General features: G+C 35.4%; 1 protein-coding gene across 4 annotated transcripts in view; it reads left to right on the forward strand.

Moving 5' to 3' along the window:
• KHDRBS2 (KH RNA binding domain containing, signal transduction associated 2) overlaps positions 1-25,797 on the forward strand; it is a 569,275-nt gene that overhangs the window by 525,755 nt on the left and 17,723 nt on the right. The window contains exons 8-10 of one of the 4 annotated variants that reach the window (XR_008391564.1): positions 2,302-2,360; positions 22,153-22,326; positions 24,259-24,320. Coding sequence is in view for 3 of the 4 variants with exons in the window: in XM_053665007.1 (XP_053520982.1) it covers positions 2,302-2,360; positions 22,153-22,250 (157 nt within the window). In the remaining variant the exon portion in view is untranslated. Of the gene's footprint in view, positions 1-2,174; positions 2,236-2,301; positions 2,361-3,055; positions 3,133-22,152; positions 22,505-24,258; positions 24,321-25,797 lie in introns of those variants that run through there. The other 3 variants (XM_053665007.1, XM_053665009.1, XM_053665010.1) reach the window with 3 other exon arrangements.

A 25,797-nucleotide genomic window follows, 5' to 3' on the forward strand; every position in this document is an offset into this window, starting at 1 on the left:
CATGAGCTTGAACTTTCACTATGCAATACTAAGCTCAAATAAAATAATTTCCACTTTTTGTATAGTACTTAAATAGTATCATTTTTATAGTATATAAATGGTGCCTAATTTTCTTATGAGCAATACAATCTTTTATTCCATAAATATTTATTGAGCAGCTATTATGTCCCAAACATTCTTCCAGATCAGTCAGCCTGGCACAATGAGAGCAATGAACTAATGACAGATCAAATCCTATACCAGGGAGCTTTTACATTCCAGAAGTGGGAGACATCAAATAAGGAATAGACAAATGTGTGTTTGTATGTTTCTATAATATGTACAGAAATAATTGATAAATACTAAGATCCACAATGTATAGTAAAGATGAGTGAATGCTAATTTAATCAGAGTGTGGGAGAAATCCTTTGTAAATGACTTCTGTGTGAGTTCTGAAAGAACGAGAGGGGACCACTCAATATTTAGGGAAGGTGTGTTCCAGGTAGTGGGAATATCGGATGAACAGGTGCTGAAATAGTAATGTGTTTGTCATGTTTAGGAAGCAGCTAAGAGGCCAAAGTTTCCTGAGCACATAAGCAAAGGGGAAAGTGGGAGGGGACTAAGAAATTCTAGGGGGTCAGTGTGTACAGGCAAAATAAGATTTTTAAATTTTTTTCTAAAGAGTTTGGGGAGCTATTGATGAACTTTGAATAGAGCATTAATATAATCTAATTTACTTTTATAAGAACCACATTGACATCTATGATAAAAATTGAAACCAAGAAATCAGGACTTAGAGACCAGTTAGAAGGAGATTGTATGTGTTTCAATGGGAGGCAATCGAAGTAACCACAGTCATAGCTGTGGAGTTGTTTAAAAATGTTTAAACTCTGGATGTATTTTGGAAGTAGAAATGAAAGAATTTGCTGTTGGGTTAAACATTAGATATGAGAGAAAAGGACAAGACTCCAGAGTTTTCAGCAGAAGTAACACTAATTAGGGTGTTGCCATTTATAAAGATGGGAACATGCAAAAGGAGTGAGTCTGAATTGGAACGAAAGTAAACATTTTTATATTTGGATATGTTAAGTTTGACATCCAAATGAAAATGTACAGAAGGCAACTGGATACGTGAGACCAGAGTAGAGGGGAGGTGCCAAGGCTGGGCATATAACTTGGAGACTATCAGAATAGAGATGGTTTTAAAGCCATAGGAGCAGATAGCATATTAAAGGTCGCCTAGGGAGTATCAAGAGAAAAAAATTCTAAAAACTGGACCCTAGTAGTCTTCAGGATTAAGTGGCTGGAAAAATAAAGAGGTACCAGTAGAGAAGAAGGAGAAAATGACATGAGCATAGGAGACCCAAGAGCGAGGACATCTCAGAAGCAATTGAAGAATTTGAAGGGTGAAAAATGAGCAACTGTGTTAAATGGTACCAGGGTAAAATGAGGACCAAGTCTTTACCATTGGATTTGAAAATGTCAAGATATTGACAAGAGATGTTTCTGTGGAGAAAACAACTTGACTGGAATGTCTTCAAAAGCATATAAAACGAGAGGCAGTGAAAAAAACGAACAGTTAATTCTTTTTAAGCAGTTTTGCTGTAAAGGGGCAGAGAAGAGATAATCACTAGCTGGAGATGGTGGAGTGAGGGAGGGCGTTTTGAGCCCTACCTCAAAATGGGCAATATGCCTGGATGCTAATAGGAACGATGTCTTAATGGGGGAACTGCTGGTGATGACTGTTGTACTAGGGAAAGCCTTTAAATAACTTGAGTAGGAATATAAGGAAGAACACCTTTCTCTCAGTTACTAAAATGTAGAATCTAGCAAAATGTTAAGTAAGAATAAATAGCTTATAGACTTGAGAACAGCATGGATATGCTATGGGAGGGCTAGAGAAGAGTATAAATATTATTTCAGTGTTCGGAAGTGAAGATGAAATTATGTACTTTTTTAGGGTAACAGCATTAAAAGCCATATACTATAGAGCAGATTGTCATCTTATATAGCACCTTTTCTTGAAAATAGATGTTTTATAACTCTCCTCTTGACAAATTTTGAAGATTATACTTGTATTTTAGGGGAAATTTCATTTATAAGTTGAAGGATAGAGATAAAGAAGTACTGAGGTGGCATGAGAAAATTATAGCAGTCCTTGTCAATAACCTGTATTTTTCTTCCTATTTCTTTAGGACTGTGTTTTATGCCTAAAGGTTTTTGGGAGACTACTTTAGCACACATTTTGCTTTCAAATTCCATGTGAGTTTCTGGGTGGATCCTGATTCCAGTAACATTGATTGCTGTCTAAATCTGTTGCAGTGTGCCTGAATACTATGACTACGGTCATGGAGTAAGTGAGGATGCCTATGACAGCTACGGTAAGACCTTCTCTTTACTAAAACTGTGAAATCAGAACATCCATCAGTCACTGACAACTCAGAAATTACTTCTGTCTCCCCCCGCCCAGTTTTTACAGAAGTCCAGACTAAATTGATTTATGTAATTCCAGGGTGAGATTTGATGTACAGAGCCCGTGCCAGAAAATTGGACAGATCAATTTTGATCAATATTTCAAAAGCAATTATTCACAATGATAGATTATTTTCAACAGCAACAGTGAACATTCTGAATAGTGTCTTATATGTTCCACTGCATCCATTGTCTGACTCATTGATTTGACAATAATCATGTGTCTTTCCTGCTTTCACAAAGTACATCAAAGAAATATACAGTTAAAACATTTTAAAACTTTTGAGGGCAGATATTGTAGCTTTCAAATTATTTACCATAGTGTGCATAGGTTTTAAAATTACCAGATAATGCTTGACTCATAAGAATTAATATTTAATAAGTATATTAGCCTATAAAATTAATATTAAAATACACTCCTTCATCAACATACATGCCATATAAAATTGAATTGTAATTCAATTCAGTAAGATTTTACTCAGTACCTATGAAATATATAAATATAGTACATGACTTTGAAGGGTCGCTGGTTTCTTAAAATACATCTGCAGCATCAACAGTTGACCACCTTGTGAAATACTCATTTAAATGTTTCTGGTTCCAGGTTCTTGTTAAAATAATGCCAAGGCCATTCTGTTGCTCTTTCTGGGGAGCAGTAAAGGAGACCATGCATGTTCCCTGTGTGGGGCTTCGCATGAAGAAGGACGGAGGTTGGACAGTCCAGATTTCAGGAGAAAAGAAGGAATTACACCCTCCTTAGACTCTCTGTCACCAGATCAACTCGACTCGTTTCCCTCAGTGAAGTATCACTAGGCTGAGCTCAGAACCAGGAGTACAAAAGTAAACCAACACACAATGATGTCCATTCATAAGCTGATTACCCATATCTATTTTTTCAGGCATTTCTTTATAATACCATATTTTGCTGTGTGTAATGCACACCCATGTTTTTGTGCACATTATACACAGGATTATTACGCCCAAGGCATGTAATCATTGTACCCACATATAATGTGCAACCTGGTTTTTCCCTCAAAAATTTGGGCAAAACATATGCATTATACATGGCAAAATATGGTCAATTATAATATTAAGTATTTTTATCTTCATTTGATAATGAGGAAACTAAACCACAGAGGTTAAGTCAACTTCTGTTTTTATATTCTCATCAGTGGTTAGAATGCTATTAATTAATTGCTGCTACCACACATGGAGTACCTATTATAACTCTGTGCTAAGCAATGCATAATGAGGATTAGAGACTAGGAAGATAATCCTCATTACACATTATATGTATATCTATATAATCAATCCTTATTAGCATCCTGCAGGGTACACACTCCCACCATCGTTGGCATTTTACAAATAAGGAACTAAGGCTTAGGGCATTAAGTAACCTGCCTCAGTTAAATAATTAGCTAGTGACATAGCAAGAATATGAATTCAAGTTTGTCTCATTTTATTTCTGTTGTTGAGAGTGAGGGCAGAGTTTTGTAGGCCCTAGGAGAAAGAACAGGAGCTGCCACTTCAAACTTGAATTCACTTTAAAGAAAAGATGTTCAGCTTAGTGAGATTTCTCTAAATTCTGCCAACTGCTGTCCTACTAATCTAAGGGGAGGAAGATTTTCTATAGTATTTCACAAGGAAAAAAAGAATTACTATAAAATGAGCACCAGGCTCCCTTTTTCCCAGACTTGAGCTTCTCTAGCATCAGTCATATTGACCTAATCTTTTGCTGCTCTCAGAGATCAGGATATTCTTCAAAACATCTTAAACATGTTTTCAGAATTTGTTTCACAAAAATGATAGGTGATGAACAAGTTTGCCTAGGTCCAGCTCAGTTGAACTACCACAGAATGTAGAGCTTTAATTCTGTTCTCTGTACGTTTTTCCACATTGGAAGGAAGGAGTCAAAGGCATCATCTGGTCCCTAATGAGCACAATAATACCCCAAATGGAGAGCTTCTCCAAAAGCTATAGCAATGGGCCATCTAGGCTGAGCTGAGCCTAACACCCCAGCATCCTCTGAGTTCAACAAAGACAGTAAATATATCTCCATTGTTCTAGGCAAATTCTTAATCAAATGAGAATCAAGCCACATGCCTTCCAAGATTAGGTACTGAGGATGATAGATGAATAAAACAATATGGGCATTTCTTTAATTCATTCAACTTAGTTGAATTCAACTTGAGTCTAGGACACATAAGTATTGTCAGGCTCTAGGAATACGATGGTGTACAAGATAAACATTGTCCCTCCCTGGTTTTCACTGTCTACTGTTGAGAAAGGTAGTTTCATAATAAAAAACTATGCCACATTATAAGCCATGCGATGCAGCAGATCTATAGAAGGTCAGAAAACACTACTTTTGCCCTGGCTGGTGTAGCTCAGTGGACTAAGTGCTGGACTACAAACCAAAGACTGCTGGTTCAGTTCCTACTCAGGGAACATGCCTGGGTTGTGGGCCACGTCCCCAGAGGGGACACTCAAGAGGCAATCACACATTGATGTTTTTCTCCCTCTCTTTCTCTCTCGCTTCCCTTCTCCCTAAAAACAGATAAATAAAAATATTTTTAAAAAGAAAATATTACTCTTAAATATTTATTTAGTGGCTGACAAATTGGAGGCATTGTTCTCAGTCTCGAACATTCTACACTGAACAATTTCTTGAAGCCCACATTATAACCCACATGGTTTATAAATCACTTTTTAAAAATGAAATTTCATTTGCAAAATGCCATTATTATATTTTACACATGGCACATTATCTTGAGAAAAATCACACCTATGAAATTTACTTTGCCGTACTACATGCACTGAAATCGATGGCAGGGGTGGAGTTGATGATTTCTCTTTCCAAATTCTTTACATTTATTAAATTTATTTGGAAAACATGGGTTAATAAAATTGCATAGGTTTCAAAAGTAAAATTCTATCATCTGCATTTTGCATTGTGTGTTTACCACCTAAAGTCAAATCTCCTTCTGTCACCATATATTTGACCCACTTTATCCTTGATATGTTAATAACTGTCTAAGGCAATAGGGAAAAGTGTGAATATAAATTATTGTTTCTGAGACATAATGGAAATGCAGGAGCCATGGTTAGGAGATCTGCCTGGGTTCACCTGTGTAATCCATGGGTCTTACATTGGTTAGTTTGTTAGTCTGTTTGTTTTCAGAGGAAGGAGGCTGCTCACAAAGCCCGATTCCAGTAGCCCAAGTTCATCCCAATGCCCCATAATCCTCTGGGCTCACTGTGGCCCATCAGTGGTGAAGACTGGGTAACAGAATAGGGGTCAAGGAACTTTGAACAAGAGCACCTAGGTTTTAAATGATGAAGATGTGAAATAATTTTATTTCATAAAATAATTCTTGCCAAAGGTGGTTAGAAATCTAAACTGTTACATAAGCCTGATTAACATAAAAATAAGTTACATATTTTCTTACTGTAAAAATAATACACAGACACTATAGGACATTTAGGTTAACAGAAAAAAGGAAATTTAAATCACCCTAAATCACACTCCTACACTAATTCACTCCTTACTTTTTTGTTATATATTTTATCATCTTTAAATTTTTATTGTATTTTTTCTATTACCATTTAGTCCCCTTATACCCACCTCCCCCAGCAATGACCACACTGTTCTCCATGTGCATGAGTCCTTTTTCCTGTTGCTCAGCCTCCCTCTCTCTTAGCTGTCAGCCTGCTCTCCATCTGTGAGTCTGTCTCTATTTTCCTTGTTATTTCAGGTTCTGCATTAGATTCCACATATGGGTGAAATCATATGGTATTTGCCTTTCTCTGGTTTATTTCACTTAGTGTGATATTCTCCCAGTCCATCCATATTGTTCAAAGAGTAAAATGTTCTTTTTTACAGTCAAGTAGTATTCCATTGTATAAATGTCCCTTAATTGTTTTATCCACTCATCTACTGATGCACCCTTGGGCTGCTTCCATACCTTGCCAATTATAAATAATGCTGCAATGAACATCGGGGTGCTTATGTTCTTTTGAATTAGTATTTTGGGTTCCTTCAGATATATTTCCAAAAGTGGGATCACTGGGTCAAAAGGTAGATCCATTTTTAATTGTCTGAGGTATCTCCCTACTGCTTTCCACAGTGGCTGCAGCAGTCAGCATTCCCACCAACAGTGCAAAAGGGTTCCCCTTTCTCCACATCCTCACCACCACTTGCTTGTTGCTTTATTTGTGATAGCTATTCTGACAGGTGAGATGACATCTCACTGTGTTTTTGATTTGCATTTCTCTGATGATTAGTGATACTGAGCATCATTTCATATGTCTGTTGGCCATCAGTATGTCCTCTTTGGAGAAGTGTCTATTCAAACCCTCTGCCCATTTTTTAAATTGGGTTGTTTGGGCCTTTTTGTTGTTGTTGTCGAGTTTTGTAAGTTCTTTATAAATGTTGGATATTAACCTCTTATCAGATGTATCGGCAAATATGTTCTCTCATTCAATAATATATTGCTAAGAGCAATGTCCAAGGTTTTGTTTTCTTCTAAAAATTTTTATGATTTCGGGCCTAACACTTAAGTCTTTAATTCATTTTGAATTTATTCTTGTGTGTGGTGTAGGTAGGAAGTGGCCTAGTTTCATTTGTCTGCATGTATGTGTCCAATTTTCTCAACACCGTTAAAGAATAGACTATCTTTAGCCCATTGTACGTGCTTGCTTCCTCTGTCAAATATAAACTGACTATAAAATTGTGGGTTTGTTTTGGGGATCTGTATTCTGTTCCATGACTCTATGTGTCTTTTTTTACATCAGTACCAGGCTGTTTTGATTACTATGGATTTATAGTATAGTTTGATATTAGGTAGCATGATTCCTCCAGTGTAGTTCTTCTTTCTCAGGATTGCTGTCACTATTCAGACCCTTTTGTGGTTCCATATGTAAATTTTTGAAATATTTGTTCCATTATGCAAGTTTTACTTTTAAACAGAACACAACTTAGACTATTTTATAAAAATTCCTTTAAGATTGTTTCTATCATAAAATAAGGAAGAAAAGTTTTCTTTCACTTCTTTTTAAAAATATTTTAATATTTTCATTAATCTTTATTCTATTTTTTCCTTTATCACTTAGTCCCCTTGTACTCCCTCCCCCCAGCAATCACCACATGGTTGTCCATGTCCAATCATTAGGACTGTACCTTGAAAAAATGCAGATCTTAATATATTTTCACGTGCCATCAGAATTACTGTAAGTATGTTCAGTTGGAGAAGGATACTCCCTTCTTTCATGTAACCAGGAAATAAAGAAAATACTTGCATGGTAGTCCATATGGCCATGAAATTTAGATCTGGATCATTCTCATATTCTCTATCCTACATAGACACTGGAAAAAGTACCAAGTCAAATGATGAGAAATAAAAAGATTTTGGCATCATAATCTTTAAACCTAATTAAATTACTACACATTACATGCACTCAGCTTCTGGTATTAAGTATTACATAGAGGAAGATTTAAGTACAGGGTTCTTGCTGATAAGTTGCTCAACTTATGATATCCAAATAGGCAGAAGAAAATTAAATATGCATGTGGAACAGTGATTTGAGGACCCATTTATGTCATTTACAGGTTAATGTTTTAGTTAACTTTTCATACCTCACATATTAACTAGTATCCATTTATAGTTTGTCTTTAATGAAGTTTACAGTCCTGTAAATCTATTAATATGTGTTCTAAAATGTAAATCTTACATTTCCATGTATTTGTTCACTTCCATGCTGAATTAGTCATTTTTCTCTTACATTTTGGCTGTATAATGGGTACAGATATTAAATATCAATGGAATATCTGTACTTTTACCAAGAAAATAGCCCCAATTCTGTTTCCTGGATGTACCCCCAAGTCAGACAGTGTGTGAGGAGGCTCATGGTCCCTTGCCTTGAACTCCTTCCTCTCCTGCTCTGGTTGGTGGGAAGAACAGTGGGGCAAACCAAGGTGGTGGGCAGGGAAGAAGGACCATTCTCCTGGACGATTGTGTCGTGCATTCAAAAGACTCACAGATGGCATCTCTCATTCAGAATTTCTTCTGAAATAGTCTTAAATAAACACTAGAAGTAAAAATGCAGTCATTCAGGGTGCCATTCATTCTGAATTGTCATACATTGTATGTGTGTGCATCACCAGATGAAATTGTATTGGTCTCTTTTGCATCTATAATGCATATTAAAGTAGCAAATATGTTGGCTTCCAAGAAAATCATGTATCCTTTTAGGCTTCACAGCAATTAAATTATTCAAGGTATTGGCAGAAATTTATTATTAAATATTAACTATTTTCTTATTGCAATATAAATATAAATCTCTTAAATATTTAAATAAATATTAGGACAAAATTACAATATATTTTATTAATATTTAATGTATTGGTATTTATTAAATATTTCATTGGTGTTAAATGATTATTCAATTAACACTTAAATATTAAATTTCTGGCAACTCGAGTTTATTTTTTGGAACCTGAATATTTGGCTTATAGGAATTTCAAATCAGTTTCTGCATTTTTAAATAGTCCCTAATTTACTAGTCATTACAATGGTTTTGGATAAGTCTAATTAGGTCATAATTCAATAAGAAAGCATTTTAAGTACATTACATAGATCAACTTGGCTAAGCAATGCTTCATGTAAGAAACACCCTCTAAATTCTCTTCAAGACTGACAGCTAAGAATGGACAGCAATATTCTTTTCTCAGAGAAAAGAGCCATTTATTAAATGTATTTAATGTATGAACTGAAGTGCTAATTATGCATTCGTTCTCCAGTGACATTTTAGATGACAGCTGTGTGGAACCAAGGAGGGTAATATTAATACACTGTCTTTAAGTCAGTGAAAGCAAAAGAATTTTTGTGCTGTATTCTAGGACATCTGAGTGCCTCACTTCAAATCAATTGCAGAACATGAATGCATTAATTTTGTGTTGAGGAGCTGGAGTGATTATTCTCCCAGTGTGACAATAAGCCCTCCATCGATTAATCTGCAAAACAGCAAGGGGAAATGAAGCTAAGTGACTAGTGTGCCAGGCATGTGATTCCAGAGCAAAGACTATTTTTCATAGTCAATAGAAATAGAAATTTAAGGAAATTGATTTTACAGTGAAGATGAGTTTTCTTAATATGGGTATGATTTTATGTTCATTAAAAAATCTAGTGTATCAAACAATTTATTTTTCTTAGAATTTATAAATATTAAAGTTGTTACATGATAAGCTATTGAAAACAGTACTACGATTTATTCAACTTAGTTTTAATATAGATTTATGAACTTCATTTTAATTGAAAGACTAATATATTTTAAAATTCAGTTGTAAAATTAACTTAAAAATTTTAATTTTCTGTTTCTTACTATTTCAGAAGTTGCCATGAGGCAGATTTTGAATCCAGCTTGTCCTAATAATAAATGATGATTAAGTTGCCTAGGCAAGAAACGAGCAAAAAGAGCAATGCACAACTACTTCGTTGCTTGCATTGCTAATTTTGTTAACTTTGTTTACAGTTTCAATTATGTTTTGAATTATGCACTTCTAAATTCAGCAAGTTTAGGCAAAATTGGAAATAACTTTTTCAATATTTTAGATCAGAGAAGTATCACCTTAATTACAGATTTTAGAATCACCTGGGGAGTACTGAAAAAATACCAATGTGTCAGTTACCACCCCAGATCAGCTGTATCCTAGTCTTGGAGGATGAGAGCTAGGGATCAGTTTTAAACACTGCTGGGTGGACCTCTTACAAGCTGAGGTTGAGAATAAGATGTAGATAGATATACCTATCGGAGCAGGATGCACAGTAGCCTCCGACCTTAATATAAATGGTTGAATCTGTGCCAGGCATTTGCCATCTTGGGGCAGCACACGTTTTATGCAGACCACTTTTAAAAAATTGGGTATTTTGTAAGTAAACCGCATATTGTAAAGCCTGCCATTTGGAACTCACATTTAAAAAACTAAATATTTAATTAATGGAAATAGAATTTAGTCCCTTTTTATAAAAGGTGAGAGATTTATATGATCTAAGGAGAAACCAGAGTATAGAATTTAGTCCCTTTTGAACAAGTGTGTTAAACAGTTAAGTCCCAGAGCTGATTTTGTCAGAAATATACCCAACAGATAGAGGGTCCACAAAAAAATTATAATCCACAGGCATCTAACAGCTCTTTTTAAGACAAGAAAACTAGGCATAGGAAGGTTTTTTTTTATCACTTTTTTTTCTGCTGAGTTAATGGTGCAATCATTTTAACAAGAGAAGGGGAGAGTTGAGAGATCTATTACAGAATCTTGGGGTGAACAAAGAAAACACAAAAAGCATATTCAATATGGTATAGATTATTTATAGTTAGAATATTGAAAAAAGGAGCTGTTTTTAAAACACAAAGTACACAATACAAATAATGAAGCCCAGAATAGGTTGTTTTTGCCTATGTGGAAATACACCAGCTATGGAAGTATATGCCCAGGAGATTGCTGCCTTAGTAGGCCTTTATATAATTTTCATAGATTGGGAAGATTTTGTGTTTATTAACAGAGGTCATGGATTAAAAAAAGATAATTGTTCTGAAATAAATGTAAAACACTTCATTTATCAAATATGTCATAGTTTATTGAATGATTCAATAGGAACTGATAAAACTATGCCAGTCAAAAATGTAATTATAATTATTGATGATTTAAATTAATATCTTTTTGTATTGAACAAATGTACTAACCATATTGGTACCTTGTCAAACTTATAGCTTAGTTGGAACAAGATGTGCCAGGAAAAACAAAAATAACACAGACTAGATAGGTCAGTCTCCCTGGAGCCTATAATTGTGCAGGAAGATCTCAGGAGACGGCCTCTCACACTCCGCTGTGTGCAGGAGCAGACAACAGACAGATATCCCAGGAGATAGGGCCAGTCAGGGCAAAGAGCTAAAATTCATTGTTGAGAAGACTGGGGAGAGCAGACAAAGGAGACTGGGTGGGGGAGTGTTTCATAAGTTAAGGGCACAATTCTGCCCCAAACTGCCCTCACGTCACAACCAGTCCCAAGTTTAGGAAACCCCAGGCCATCCTTCTGAGCAGCTGGCCACAGATTTGGCAGTTTGTGCTGCCCCATCAGGTTTGATAATTTGCCAGAACGACCCACATAACTAAGTAAAGCGCTATACTTAAAACCACAGTTTCATCACAGCAAAAGGATAGAAAGCAGAATAAGGCAAAAGGAGAGACACAAAAGGCAGGGCCTGGGAGAGTCTCAAATGTGAAGCTTTCGAAATCTTCAGGGCTGCACTATTTTCCTGGCACCCTGTTGTGTAACAGCTCTCAAAGTATTGCCAACCAGGGAAACTCATTTAAGCATAAATGTTCACACTCTTTTTATGGTTTCATTCTGTAGGCGCGATTGACTGAATCATCTCCATCTCCAGCCTCTTCCTTTCCCCAGGCTTGAAGCTGGAATCACATGGTCGAAGCTCAAGCCCCCTAATTTCATGATTGGTCTTTTTTGGCATGACTAGCCTCCATCTTCAGTCATCTCATTAGCATAAGTGATTGGGTGTGGTCAGAGGGATCCACTGTGGATCCAGTTGCTCCAAGAAATTCAAGGTTTAGAAGTTACCCCCCAGTAACCAGAGACAAAGGCTAGCCTAGGTTTCTGTGGAGCAGGCGGTAAGATAAGAGCACCCACCTGGGAAGGCAGGCAGAGGCGCCATCCAGGCAAAAGCCCAGAGAGTAAGCGCTGGTTAAACAGCTAGTTTAACATTTTACTGCGCCTTAAGCCTGGTGTTTTTTGAACACCCATAACTTAGTGCTGGTCTGTGGATGCCCTGGGCTCATTTTTTTGTTCTCAAATATAGAGATAAGGGATTCAGGAGAATAAGAGAATCAAATGACAACAAATTCAGTGCCTTCATCTGTGAAGCTATGTCACCAAGCCTGCCTTCTCCACTGATAAAGACTTTATTGAACTTCTTTGAGAAGAGAATTATTATTTTATATCACCATTCTTATTCTTCCTTCCATTATTTCTCATAAAGTCTTTATATATATTTCAAAAAAAAGCCTATGGCTGAACTCTGTAAGCTTTTGATTGATTCAGGATTTTATTTAGCAATAATAAAAGTATTTTTAAAATTGAAGTCAGACAAGGTTCTATATCATATCCAACTGTTATTCACTGTATTTTTCCTGTACCTTCCCTTTTGGAAACCCTTCCTTTAGCTGGCATCTTTATCTCCTTTTTACTTAGATGAGATCTTAATTCCAAAGTAAGAAGATAGATACACATTTATTTAAAATTTTGAGAACCACTGGCCTATATTATTGGACAGCTACAATATATATAGAAAGTCAAGAATAAAATATGTTTCAATTTTAAATATGTAATTTGTCAGTCATTAATAAATGATAATTAGAAATTAAATGGTAGAAATAGAGTCGAGCTATTACAAAATATGATCATCCATAAAATGTGTAGGATAAGAACTAAAAACAAATAAATAATTTAAAAACACCACCACCACCAAGGGGAGGAGTCTTATACTAATCACAACATATTTGAATTACAGTGCTTCTTAACATTCCAAATCATGGTAGCCTCACCTGGGGACATAGAAGCTTATAAAAATCACCCATTGGAAATTAAACTAATTGGAAAGCTATTCCTGGTGCGGACTCAAGTTTGTTGGTCACTGTTTTTTAACTCTCCTGGAGTTAAATCAGGAACAGCAGTAAGTCAAACAACCTAAACAATCTAACAACCTAAACAACCTAAACAAAGGTAAATTTGTAAGACCACACTGTGACCTGGAAATTAGGTGTATACATGAAATAAAGGTGGTGGTATTAAACAAGAGTAAATACAAAAGTGAAAATAGGTTTAAAAAATGACTGTCAGATTTCCATACCAAAACTGAAAAAAAGAAACTGGATTTAATTCCTGGCTTAAAAAATTCAGCCATGACCACAGACCCACATTACATTGAATCAGATTAAAGTTAATAGAGAAATATCAAGCACCAAGTATCAAGTCCACAGATGTGTCTCAGAATTCTACCCTCCAAATTTTTAATAATATTCCTTATTACAGATTATTCATATGTGTATCAACTGTCTTCCTCAATTTACCCATTCATATTTTCAATATGTACTACTCTTTAAGCATTTGTATTTATTATCTATGTGAAGTTTGGACTCCAGAGTTAGTTGTTATTTATTTGTTTCATGGCTCAGGTGGCTAAATGGAAACTTCTACTATTAAAAGCCAGATTGGCATTTTACCTAAAAACTTCTTCAAATATTAAATGGATCTGGTTCATCAAAATTGGATGAGAATTTCAGTATTTAGGACAAATTTGCCAGTAGCAAGAGAGGCTACTCTTAAAAAGCACCAAAAGACTGAGCCTATCTCTGGTTGGAAAGATCCCTACCAGAAATCATTATCTTTCTTAAGATGACTCAAAATAAGCAATCCAAAAAAGTAATCCATAAACTTTTACTAATCGTTAAAGAAATCGGAATTGTGTTTCTCAATACATTAAGTAAAGTGAAATCATTCATTTGCCGAAATTTACTGGGTACATAAATTTTGGGTATTTTGCATTTAAAACCCTAAAAAGATTTGTTCTCCTGATTCCTTCTTTTAGTTAGCTCTGAGCCTATTTCTTTGCAAAAATAAGAAGACTTTCTCTTTTAAAGAAATGTATTTTAATATCTTAACTTTACCAACAAAACTCCTTGTATTTTCAGACCAAAAGTGAAAAATTCCAATTGTCTAGGATGAAATCAGGGATCACATCAAGTTAGGCCTAGTATGGAATTCCTTGCTAAGGTGTTTGGGTTTGATTTTGAATGTGCTGTAAGATTAATTGAATAGACCTAATCAATAGTACTTGGTAAAGTACCTCTGGCTAGAAGGTGGAGAAGAATAGAGTGTATGCATATATCCATACATACACACACACCAAGAATTAAATACATATATAAAACATATATATAATATTAATTATAATATATACTATTGTATGTATATATATATAATAGCATGGATAAAATTATAGAAAGGCACAAAAGATGACTAGCTTTCTGGACAACTGTGATAATGGCTTTCAGTGAAATAGGGTTAATGAGGATGGAAAGAAATGGATGGATTAAATGTATATTAAAGAAGAAAAGACAAAGCATGGTTATTGCTCAGATCCACTGTGCAAAAAAGAGATATTGTTAAGATGCCAAGAGTTTTGGGTTGGTAACTAGATAGCTGGTAGGTAGTAGCATCATTTGCTGAATGGGAAACTTGGGAAGAGTGTTAGGTAATATGGGGAAAAAGTTTAGTCTTGGGAAAAACTGACTGGAGACACCTGAGGAGATAGCCCACAGGCAGTTAGATACACATGTCAGAAGCTCAGAATGGTTTGTGACAGTTAAAATGTGTCATCACTATGTAGATTAAGAGACTTGCATAAGGGCTCTTTCAGCAACAAAAAAAGCAGAGTCAGAATTCAAATGCAACCTTGGGGGCAAGACTCTCGGGACTCCCATTCAAAGTTATGGATCCATCTGGGGCTTCTTCTATGGGAACAAAAAGTGTAAAATATTTAAATATAATTAAATTTTTGAATAAATTATTATCTGCAGTGTGCTTCATAAGCTTCCGAGTTAAGCATAGAGTGTTTAGAAATTCCCAGCCCTTTGTTATTCTTCAAGTGGATTATCCCAAATTGTACTTTTTTCTAACAGGAAATATCTAGTTAAAAATTGCAACAGTGTTAAAAACTTCCCTTAAACTGACTGAATTTTCTGAGAGCATAAATGATGGTGAACTAAAGTTAACTCTTCTTGGAAGGTAATTCACTATGTTCATCTGTGAAAACAGATGCTGGTCGTATGTTTCTCCTTCAATATTTTTTTCTGTTTGCCATATGCATCTTAAAACAATAAGCTCATCAACTGCAAGAGGTGACCACACAAATTGTATGGATGAAATGGTTAAGCCATCAATATTTTTAAATGCTGAGCACAGAGCAGATAACCTTACCATCTACTTTGGGTAAATCAACAAATTTAGCTCATGCAGCCCACGGTCTTGTTAACAAAATTAAGCTACAATCTCACTCATTTAGCTAAGTAATTGTGTTGTTGTTGGGAATCACCAATTATTACATAATCCAGGGGAATGAAAAAAATTAAGTCCACTTATACAGGAAAGAAAGGGAAGGAAAAAGAAGTGACGGTCAGGAATTCTTTTAGATGGAAGATGTAGTGGAAAGATGGTGAGACTATTAGAGAGAAAAAGTCTGAGTTATGGTTTCCTCGTCTTAAAAAGAAAGGCAACAGTAACACCTATCTTGCAGAAAAATAGTATTTGCTAATAATATCCATAAAATGCCTAGCATTGAGCTTCCCCCTTAGAAGAGGTGATGGTAATATCTTCATTTTTAAATAGGATAGATATTTTAATTATATAAGGAAAATGGATATTATTATATGAGTTACAACAACAACAATAAAATATCTAACTGAACATATTTTCTTTGGGAATAAGTAGCCATAAAATAGCATGTAAGTATATATTAGAAAGATGCTTTTACATAGAGTGATATTCCTCCAAAAGATCAGAAACTTAACTGAGACCAACAAACTCATCTCAATGGCTTACAGCCAGCATGCATTTTCATCAGCCTTGCTGTAATGTTCTTGAAATGACTGGCAAACCAAAACACTAGAAGCCTGTGGTCATAGAGATTAACTTAGGTTTTCTACTGTAGTTGGGGTTTTGCATAGTGCCGCATAGTGTACCAAAAATAAATAGCATGAGCCATACTCTTTTGTTGTAGTTGTTTAAAAGAAAAGTTGAGACTCTTTTTCAGATCTCAGAAATACAATTAGCTATGTAGGCCTAGCAAAGTGTGAATGTAAGGGCTGTGCCCTCAATAATATTGATGATTCCTACATTTTTTCTGAACTAATCTTTAAAATTAATTTACTCAGAAGGTGGTATTTTAAACCTATTTTCAGATAGAAAAACATTAAAAGTGTACTTTCCAGGTACTTAAACAATGCCAACTTTTCCTAAATTGGCATTGTTCCTACGCTTCATTTTTCCCCTACTAACCTCAACATTTACCGTATCTCTGGAACAGTCAGAGAAGACTGTTTTGCAACTTTAAAAACAATCCAGATTTTTTCTTTCCTACTCTGAATGCTCTCCCAAAGCAGCCGGTCCCCTGGTGGGAATGAGAGCACTTGGAGAAATGCACACCACTTGGCAGTGCTGACGCTGCTGGCAGCGGAGTGCTCGCCTGAGTGCAGACGCTTTCTGAGTCACTAGAGTAACATTTAATGCACCAGAAGATTACCTGGGTAGCCTACACCTCTTTATCAAAGTAAGATGTTCCTCAACGATGCTTATTATCGTGTAATGAAGATGAGCCCCATGGCATTCTGTAAACTTTGACTCAACTAGGTAAAAAAAATCAGCGTGAGTTATAAAATTAGAGGTGGAGTAAGTTTTAAAAGAAATATTGAATGTGGGAAGGGGGGTGGGTAGGGCAGGGGAGAGTAGTGAGGGGAAAACAGGGACAGCTGTAATTCAACAACAATACAAAATAAAAAAGAAATGTTAATGCATTTCAAATATGTGCAACACTCTAACCTCATTGCTAACAATGTGTTTCTGAAGAAGAGTCCTGTTTTACTTATAATTGATTCTAGTTAGTGATGTCATTTACTTATTTATATGTGCCTTACAAATATTTATGGTGTTCTTACTTTGTATCTGTCACCTTGAAAGGTCTCTTCCTTCATAGATCTTAGAATTCAGTTTAAGAAACAAAGCCAGATGATAAAAGTCATTAATACAGGAAAGCCTTTAAAGAAAATGTGTTCTCTGAAGTAAGTTAAACAGTGTCTGAATTTTTAGTTTTGCTACATATTTGCTCAGAAAACTCCTCTTTTGAAAAGATGAATAAATCTAGAGTTCCATCCAAGTTCAGCTGAATGATGGAAGTTAGTAGTAGCACCCTTCTCTAAGCTATCCCCATCATTCTCTTCGAATACCAACTATAATTGATCTGTAACCTGTAAAATTTCAAGTTAGTTTTGTCCTGCGATCTCCTTAAGGCTACTTGAACTATACTCATATGCAGGGCTAAGTACAATGACTGGCAAAGGAGATCCTTAGTAAAGAATAAAAAAAGAAAAAGTTTGCTTTATAAATGCTTTATCTTCCCCCTTTACTTCTTATTTCATATACAAGTGGTACATTAAAATCCGAATTAGAAAGTCTAGAATTGGTGGGAATTTGATCAAGTCACTTAAGCTCTGTTTCTCATATCCTCATTTGCTATTTCCAGGTCCACAATTCTGTAAACAATTCCAGTAATTTCGACTCGGCAGACAGATATTTTTCACCTTCTCTAAGCAGTAGCTTATTTATTTTCTCAATTCATATGCATAGTCTAGCTGGTGTTCTTCACGTGACACTGATCCTGACATTAAGAGGACCTCACTTCCTTTATCAATTTTCAGAAGGACAAGGGAAGATTATCTCTAAATTTTATTGTCTGCAATAATTTTTTAAAATAACATCCTAGAATACCTCATGGGAATAGACACAACTGGCCGAGATGCCAAATTTTACATGAAGCCCTAAAATATTTCAAATATACCTTGTCTGCTGAATAGGAGAACCCCGAGAAGACAGGTATATTCTAAATGCATTCCTGGGCCTTTGTAACTTCAAATTTCAGCAAATTTTCATTATGAGGACATTATAATAATATATCTCTTCCTTTGTTTGGGTTTCTTCCATGTGTAAGCTTCCACGGTAGACTCAAGTCAAGATGCTTTTAGATTTCTAAGAATCACTTCTATCTCTGATATTACTGTGTAGTAAAGATACCTAAGAACTTTTGGTGAGCCATGAGGGGGCGGGTTGACTGGGTAAGTTTTCATGACACATAATGTGATAAAAAAAAGCATTCAGTGCAAAGGCCAGACATAGAATTCACTGAGACGAGCTTGCTTGTACTATCATATGATGGTATGTGTGGCTATACTATATATAAACACATGATGTCAGGAAAAATATAGACCAAGGAAATTTGGCACAAATAGAAATAATATTTTTCTAAACTCAATTCACTGTCATTACTGAGAGCATGTGAACAGTGGACCCAAGATCTGAATTAAGTGAACTAAATTCTTAATTTCCTCTACTAAAGGTAAGGAATTTTAGAAAATTTAAAATTCACTTTGCCTGTGTAGAAATTTATTTTGGCTGACTTTCTGGTTACAATTATGGTAGACTAATAGTTGTTCCTTTTCCTAGAAGGAAAGAGCATAGTATTAATTTGCATATACACAGAGAACTGAAGAGATCACATTTTTTGTGCAATAAAACATGTTTTGATATCTTTTTGTAATGGGATTCCACTATGATTGTTTCATTGAATCAAATAGTGACTATTTTTGGTACATAGCTATTAAACCTTTTGAGTAAGAAGCCTGGCTTCAACTCTCTGAGAAATATCTAATATTTCCAGTTATAGAGCTTTTATAGTTAGTGAATTTCTTCAGCTCAGTTGTTACTATTTTCAAGGTTGTCATTGGAAGCTCTTTCTGCCTCATAGTTCCTAGAGTTAAATCATTCATGTAATCTTTCATTGCATTTAATGACTATTAAGCATCTAATTTTCTCAAAGCACTTGGGACACAGCAGTGAACAGTGACACTTCCTACTTTAATGTTGGCCAACAGGTAAGAAATGTAAGCTTTCAGTCCACCAGTTAGCTGTCTGATGAAGTCAAGTAAAGCCAAGTCAATGAGTTCATTTGAAACATGTATTCTGCAGCAAGACTCCAGGATTTTGCCTGTTTAATAGTTCTGACAAATCTAGGACTAGATGTAGCACACATTGCTATCATTCTGCTCAAGGTTGTAACACTATTTTTGCATGTTTCTTGGTTTTTTTTATATTTATTTTAAAATTATTTTATTATTGTTCAAGTACAGTTGTCTGTATTTACCCCCCACCACACCCTGCCAACCCCAGCCAAACCCACCTCCCTCCCTTGCTTCCACTGTTCCCCCTTGGTTTTTGTCCGTGTGTCCTTTATACTTGTTCCTGAAAACTCTTCCCCTTTTCCCCTGAAATTCCTCCCCCTCTTCCGATTGGTCAGTTGGGTCAGTCTGACAACAGACTGTTGTCAGTCTGTTCTCAATTTCTGTGCCCTTGGTTATATTTTGCTTTTTTATTTGCTTTATTGATTAGGTTCCTGTTAAAGGTGAGACCATATGGTATTTGTCTTTCACCACCTGGCTTATTTCATTTAGCATAATGCTCTCCAGTTTCATCTATGCTGTCTCAAAGGGTAGGAGCTTCTTCTTTCTCTGGGCTGCATAGTACTCCATTGTGTAGATGTACTATAGTTTTTTGATCCACTCATTTTACCAATTTTGAAGAAGCTACCAGGAACACGGGGCATCTGAAAAGGATCCAGAACTTCCATACCCTGGTAAAGCTTGAAACCTGCATTATCCCACCTAAAACCCCAGACTGCAATTGTGTAATCTCTAACACTCTAGGACAAAGGAAGCCAAAAGTGGTACGTTTCCCCTGTTAAAACAATAATAAAGTGGGGTAGATTTTACCACCTGAGAACAAGGACATTGACACATTCTTGATTATTCATAGACAAAGTATAAAATTTATATGACATAAAGTTCAGGAGGCACTTTCAAACTTGTAAGCAAAATTCACTTTTCATTCTAGCGCATCAAAGATAATGTTATTTAAATCCAGTCAAGTACATACATAAAGTTCTCTGAAATGTCTATGTTGAGAAATTCAGGCAGCTTAGGCTAAATTATTTCCTCAAGAGATCACTGCAGAAGGTCCAACACCCACGACCTCCCACGAAGACAACAGGATCTACAGCGGGGTCTCTGTAAAAGCCCAGAGTGTCACCAATTCAGGCTTTGCACGCAGTAGAATCTGCATCACAACAACTGAACCCTGCCTTTGTAGACTGAAGGCAGCCAGAGACAGTAGGTTAGGAAACAATCATGTCTGTTCTCAGTAAAACTTGATTTATAAAAATAGGCAGCTGACCAGAGCTGGCTCACAGACCATAGTTTGCCTGGTCTACGTATCTCTGTATTCTGAGTACGGGTAACATTTCTTACAGTTACTTAGGCTCTTACTTCTAATTTATGCCCTATCACATATTGAAATAAGCATGAGCAGGGAACTTCAGTGAAAAACATATAATTTTTCATTTATCATGATATCACGTGTAATAAAAATGTCCTCATGAAAGAAATGCTCAAAATCCCAAAGTTTACCCATGTGAATGCTATTTATTTCTACACTGATAAACTTTTGATTATTTCTCTGTAGTAAATTGTTACTTATTGCCCAATAGTACAGTGAGTGCAAATTAAATTTTTCTTACTGTTTTTGCTAGAGATATTCTTAGTTGTACTTGAACTGCCTGGGGGCATACACCCTACATCAGTTGGCCTCAGTCTGCAGTGATTTTCCAGGTGATATTGTCATTACCACCATCTTTCACATCAGCTATCAATGTCCATATGTCTCTTTTAAGTGATCCTTTTTCTCATGTCCAAATCCCTTTCTTATATTCCTTCCACCATAGTCCCATGCATGAACTGTGCTGTCTACGGAAGAACTGAATTCTGTTTGGAAGACTGGGACAACCTAGTTTCTGGAATTACATAAGTCACCACAAACCCATTATTAAGTCCTTGGCCCTTTGCAGGAGGGCTGTATTTCTCTTCTGGGTGCATAAATTTTACAAAAGCCGTTTTCCACAATACTCAAAATCTTGCTTGCTTCTTTTTTTGTTTTGGCTACATTCGAAAACATTAAGGTTACTGAAAGTCTGATGAATGGGTAAATAAATGAAGAGTCTTCCTAGAGAACTAATACCTCTTTATTTTCCAACTTCTTTATTTTGAAAAACTAATTTGAGATTTTTTGTCTTTACCAATGCCACTACTTAAAATTTGCTCTACTCCATAGACTGCTTATTTCTGACTATCTTTGTCTAGAACAGTTTTGTACAATGAATCTCATCCTGGGACTCCAGAAAAATCATCTAAAACAGCATTTGTAAAATACCAAATCCTAGGTCCCACCCTGTAGAATTTTCTATTCCTTTGGTTGGGGATACACAGAACAGGCAGTAGTCATTTTTGGTTCTGTTTCATTTTAAGATTCCCTGGTATTCTCAAGTTAATAAAGACCCAAGAATCTCTGATTATTTTTCTTTCTTTATATTTTTAAATTTATTTTTATTGTATTTATAAGGGGATAAGGGGATAATGGTTTTCTTCACCCAATTTCTTTTGGGAGTCCACATAAAGGATTAAATATAGAGGTTTTTACGATGATACTCCTCTTGCTTTTTTGTGGTATAGAAATTTAACAAGAAGTTCACCTTTCTCTTCTGGGAAAAAAATGCCTTACAAGTTGAATTCCAAGTGGCTGCATGTCAAAATACATATATCTGGATTATATACCCATGTGAAACATATAGTAAGGTTTGAGTTGTCAGTGTTGAGATCCTTCATTCTCCTTTCTTGGGTTGACTGTTGTGTCTTAAATGATTATTATTGATAACTCTCTAGCCATGTGAACGTTATTGTCTTTCTCTCGTTCGTAGCACCAGAAGAATGGGCCACGACCCGCTCCAGCCTGAAGGCACCACCGCCAAGGTCAGCCAGAGGGGGATACAGGGAGCACCCCTATGGTAGATATTGAAGGTCCTCCTCACCCGTGACCTCACCTCAAAGACAATTCATAGCCTGTGGTCTCCACAAAAACAGCAACAAGACAAGTAATAGTCCTTTTTTTTTCCTATTCTAGGAATAACTTCTCATGATTATTCCCATATAGTTCTTGTATTTCCCCTATACTGTTGGTGTGACTTTGGCACTAGTATTTTCCAAAACGGACTAAAAGAGACACTGGCAAGCATTATCTATAAACCGTTCAGTAGGATGATATTCTCTTGGTTGTTTTTCATTGTTGTGTGTAATCTTTTAATTTTTTTCTTTTTCCTTTTTTTTTTTTAAGAAAGAGCATGAATCTGTTAACAGATTTTTGAGTCTCAATCAACTAGCAAAAACGTTGTTTAGGGTTGCTAAAAGACTGTAATATGATTTTTGAACTAGCTGATAATAAAGTTGTAGATAAGATGTTTTAACCTGTCTTTTAATATCTGTTAGTTAGATGAAGATGTTTGATATTAAGTTTGTAAATTTAATTTTAAATGCTGTTTTAATGGGGTTGAAAACAAGCAGCTACTGTATGTATGTAGCTAACTGAATTTGTTCAGTGTTTTAACCTGTATTTGTTAAAAAAGAAAAAAAACACACATAAAGTTCCATGTGTAAGCTTCTCTAAATAGGAAACCACAATTTGTCAAATATGTTTGCCATAATTTGTCAATAAAGCTGAAAACTTTTGTAAAAACTAAATTTGGAATTACTTGTTTTCTAGCTTTAAATGTCTGCTTTATTTCTTCTTCAAGAGATGCCTAAAATGTTTTCTATTTAAAAATTACAAAAATGAACCCAAGCTTGTTTTAAGATATTTGTGTAATACTTAAAAATGTATTAATAACTTATGGTTGTTAAATAATTTAAAAGTTAACAAACTAAACTGTTACATGAATCATGGTTAGTAAACACTAATGTATAACATGTTAATGGAAAAAAAACTGGATTTAGAAAAATAAATGGATTTTAAACTATCCTCTAAGCTTTATCTTGCTAAACACAAATTCTGATTGACTTGTTTGCATTAGCATGTCTCTCGTGAGAAAGAGTAATGGAGTATAAAGAGGTAAGATTACCACTTACCACTGTCTAAATGCCTAGTTCTTCAACCTTTGAGTTTCCCCGCACATTAAATATCCCATCCAACATGTAAGCATTGCGTAGATTCACTTTATTGTTTTCACTCAAAGGAGTGCGTGGACTTCATTTGCGTAGTTGATAACAGTTTGTTTTGACAAACAAATCATCAGTGTCACTGGCCAGTTGTTGCTATTCAACCTCAAAAACTTTATTTGTAATTTTCAGTGCTAAATATCACCGCCCTTGAAGGCAGTTTAGAGGGCTGATATTTCTTTTGAGACTATCAGACTTGATGGCTGATGATTATTAAGGAAATATGTCGCAGGACTCAAAGGATGACTAAACGTTAAACAGGTAACACTAATAGTAACTCTGTAATTTTGCATATGCAACAGTAATGTTAAATATTCTCAGTTATTAAGTTCCTGATAGTTAAAAAAGTAAACCTACAAAAACATAACAAATAGGTCTATAGGTTATTAAAACAACTAATTAACATTAACTAGAGGCACCAAAATTATTTTACAATATATAACCCTCAAGTTAATAAACAGAACTAAAATTAACAATAATAGTAATGCAACTCTTGCTAACATCAAACGTAAGCTAAATTCTGATGGAAAAAAAAGAAAGAACATGAAAGACTTGATGGTAGGGATGAATGCCAAAACTTAATCTTTTAAATACAGTTTTTTTGTTTATGGTGGCTTTTGTCAATGTGATTGGTTTACTTTTTTGCTGCTAACCAGCTTAGGCATATTGCTGTTCAGTTTCTGCAGCTGGAGTTGCATGCTGATAGTTTTACGAAGTGTGTGTCTGTCATCAATTAAAATTGTAAATATTTGCCTTTCACAAATGTTACTTAGTTATATTTAATTTTCTTTTTTTATTCTTTCTCACTATTTCAGGTACCCACAAGCAAAGAGCATGTAATTGAATAGCTGAAAGTGATGGACTAAGAAGAATAGAGGTAAACTTATTTTTTTAATCTTCTCTGAAATAGATAATCTTCACCAAGGTGACCCATGGCACTGAACTGCAACACCAAATACCACTTGTTGAAAACAGAAAAGGTTTAGATTGTTGTGAAGGAGCTGAGTTATTTTTATCTTTTTCAAAATGAAGTGATATAACTTGGTATCTACCTGGCAAGACTTTTGAGCTTATCCAGAAGCTTGTCAAATGAAATGTGAATTAGTAGTTAATATTCAGTCCTTTGCTGTAAACTACCACATATTACCTCCCTTTGACTTTCAAATAAAGAATACTAAGACTTTTACTCTACAGATATAAAAGAAGGAAATCACAATTATTGGCTGAGGTAGACGGACGGAAAAGGGGACCCCATAATCAACCCCTCAACTACCCCTTGTCAGTGAGATAAAATTTGGTAACATTAAAATAACTGAGCTTACCATTATTTTCCCCATTTATCCCACTGGGTTTATCAAAAAAACTTGTTTTTCATCTGCCATTCTATTTGATTCAGCAAATATTTACTGAGTACAAAGCACTATTGGAAATTGAGATTTGGTTTCTGTACCCAAGGAGTTGTCAGCTGTAGCCAATAAAACTCTGACTAAAAACAGTGCAAGGGCAGTTAGGAAATCCACAGAGAGACCTGACCATTCAGAGAATTGAAAAGGCCTGGCCAGGATATTTGAAACAAGGGAAACCCTAAGTCTTCTCCTTCTGTGCCTAGTCCTCTTTTTACTACACAAATATCCAAATGTCCACAATGCAGTGGAGATTTAAAGGCCACGGGAGAAATAGGAGAGAGCCAGCAGATTCCTTAGGACTGGAGGTAGGGCTGAGGCAGGGAACAGTGGAAAGGGGTAGCCAGTTCATTGATGAGGAAGAGAGCGCCATCTGGTGAATAGAATAGGTTGTGCCAGTTCTGGAAGTGAGAGGGATCCTGAGGACCAGGTTCATAAAAGCACAGGGAAAGCAAAGCCTGGAGAGGCGGGGTCCAGGTGAGTCATGGTTGTCCCTGAGAACTGTGTTAAATTTCTTGGATTTCACTGGAAAAGCAAAAGGAAGCTGAAGTAGGTTCGAAGTAAAGAATTAGAGCTATCCCCCTAAGAAAATTACCCCAAGGAACTCAGGCAAACATCTCATTCAGTCAATTTTATAATGACTAACACCTCTTCATCTGAGATAGCCTTTCTAAAATTCAAATGATCAAAATAACAGTTTAATACTGTATGTGCTTCAGTTAATCAACTGCCTTTGTTAAGTTGCAGAATGAAAAAGTTACCGAAATTACAGTTCTGAAATTTTATTTATCAGTAATATTTCATATCTGACTTAACTCTTTAAAAAAGTTACTGTTTTTTATACAGTAAGGGGAAAAGAATCTCTAGTCCAGATATCCTGCATATTATTCTCCTTTCATCCTTATTAAACAGACTTGATTTCGTAAAGCGATAAAAAAGAAACCAGTTTGT

The sequence above is a fragment of the Artibeus jamaicensis genome, unplaced genomic scaffold (genome assembly GCF_021234435.1).
Source record: "Artibeus jamaicensis isolate MK-2021 breed Jamaican fruit bat unplaced genomic scaffold, CSHL_Jam_final contig_388, whole genome shotgun sequence".
Lineage (NCBI taxonomy): Eukaryota > Metazoa > Chordata > Mammalia > Chiroptera > Phyllostomidae > Artibeus > Artibeus jamaicensis.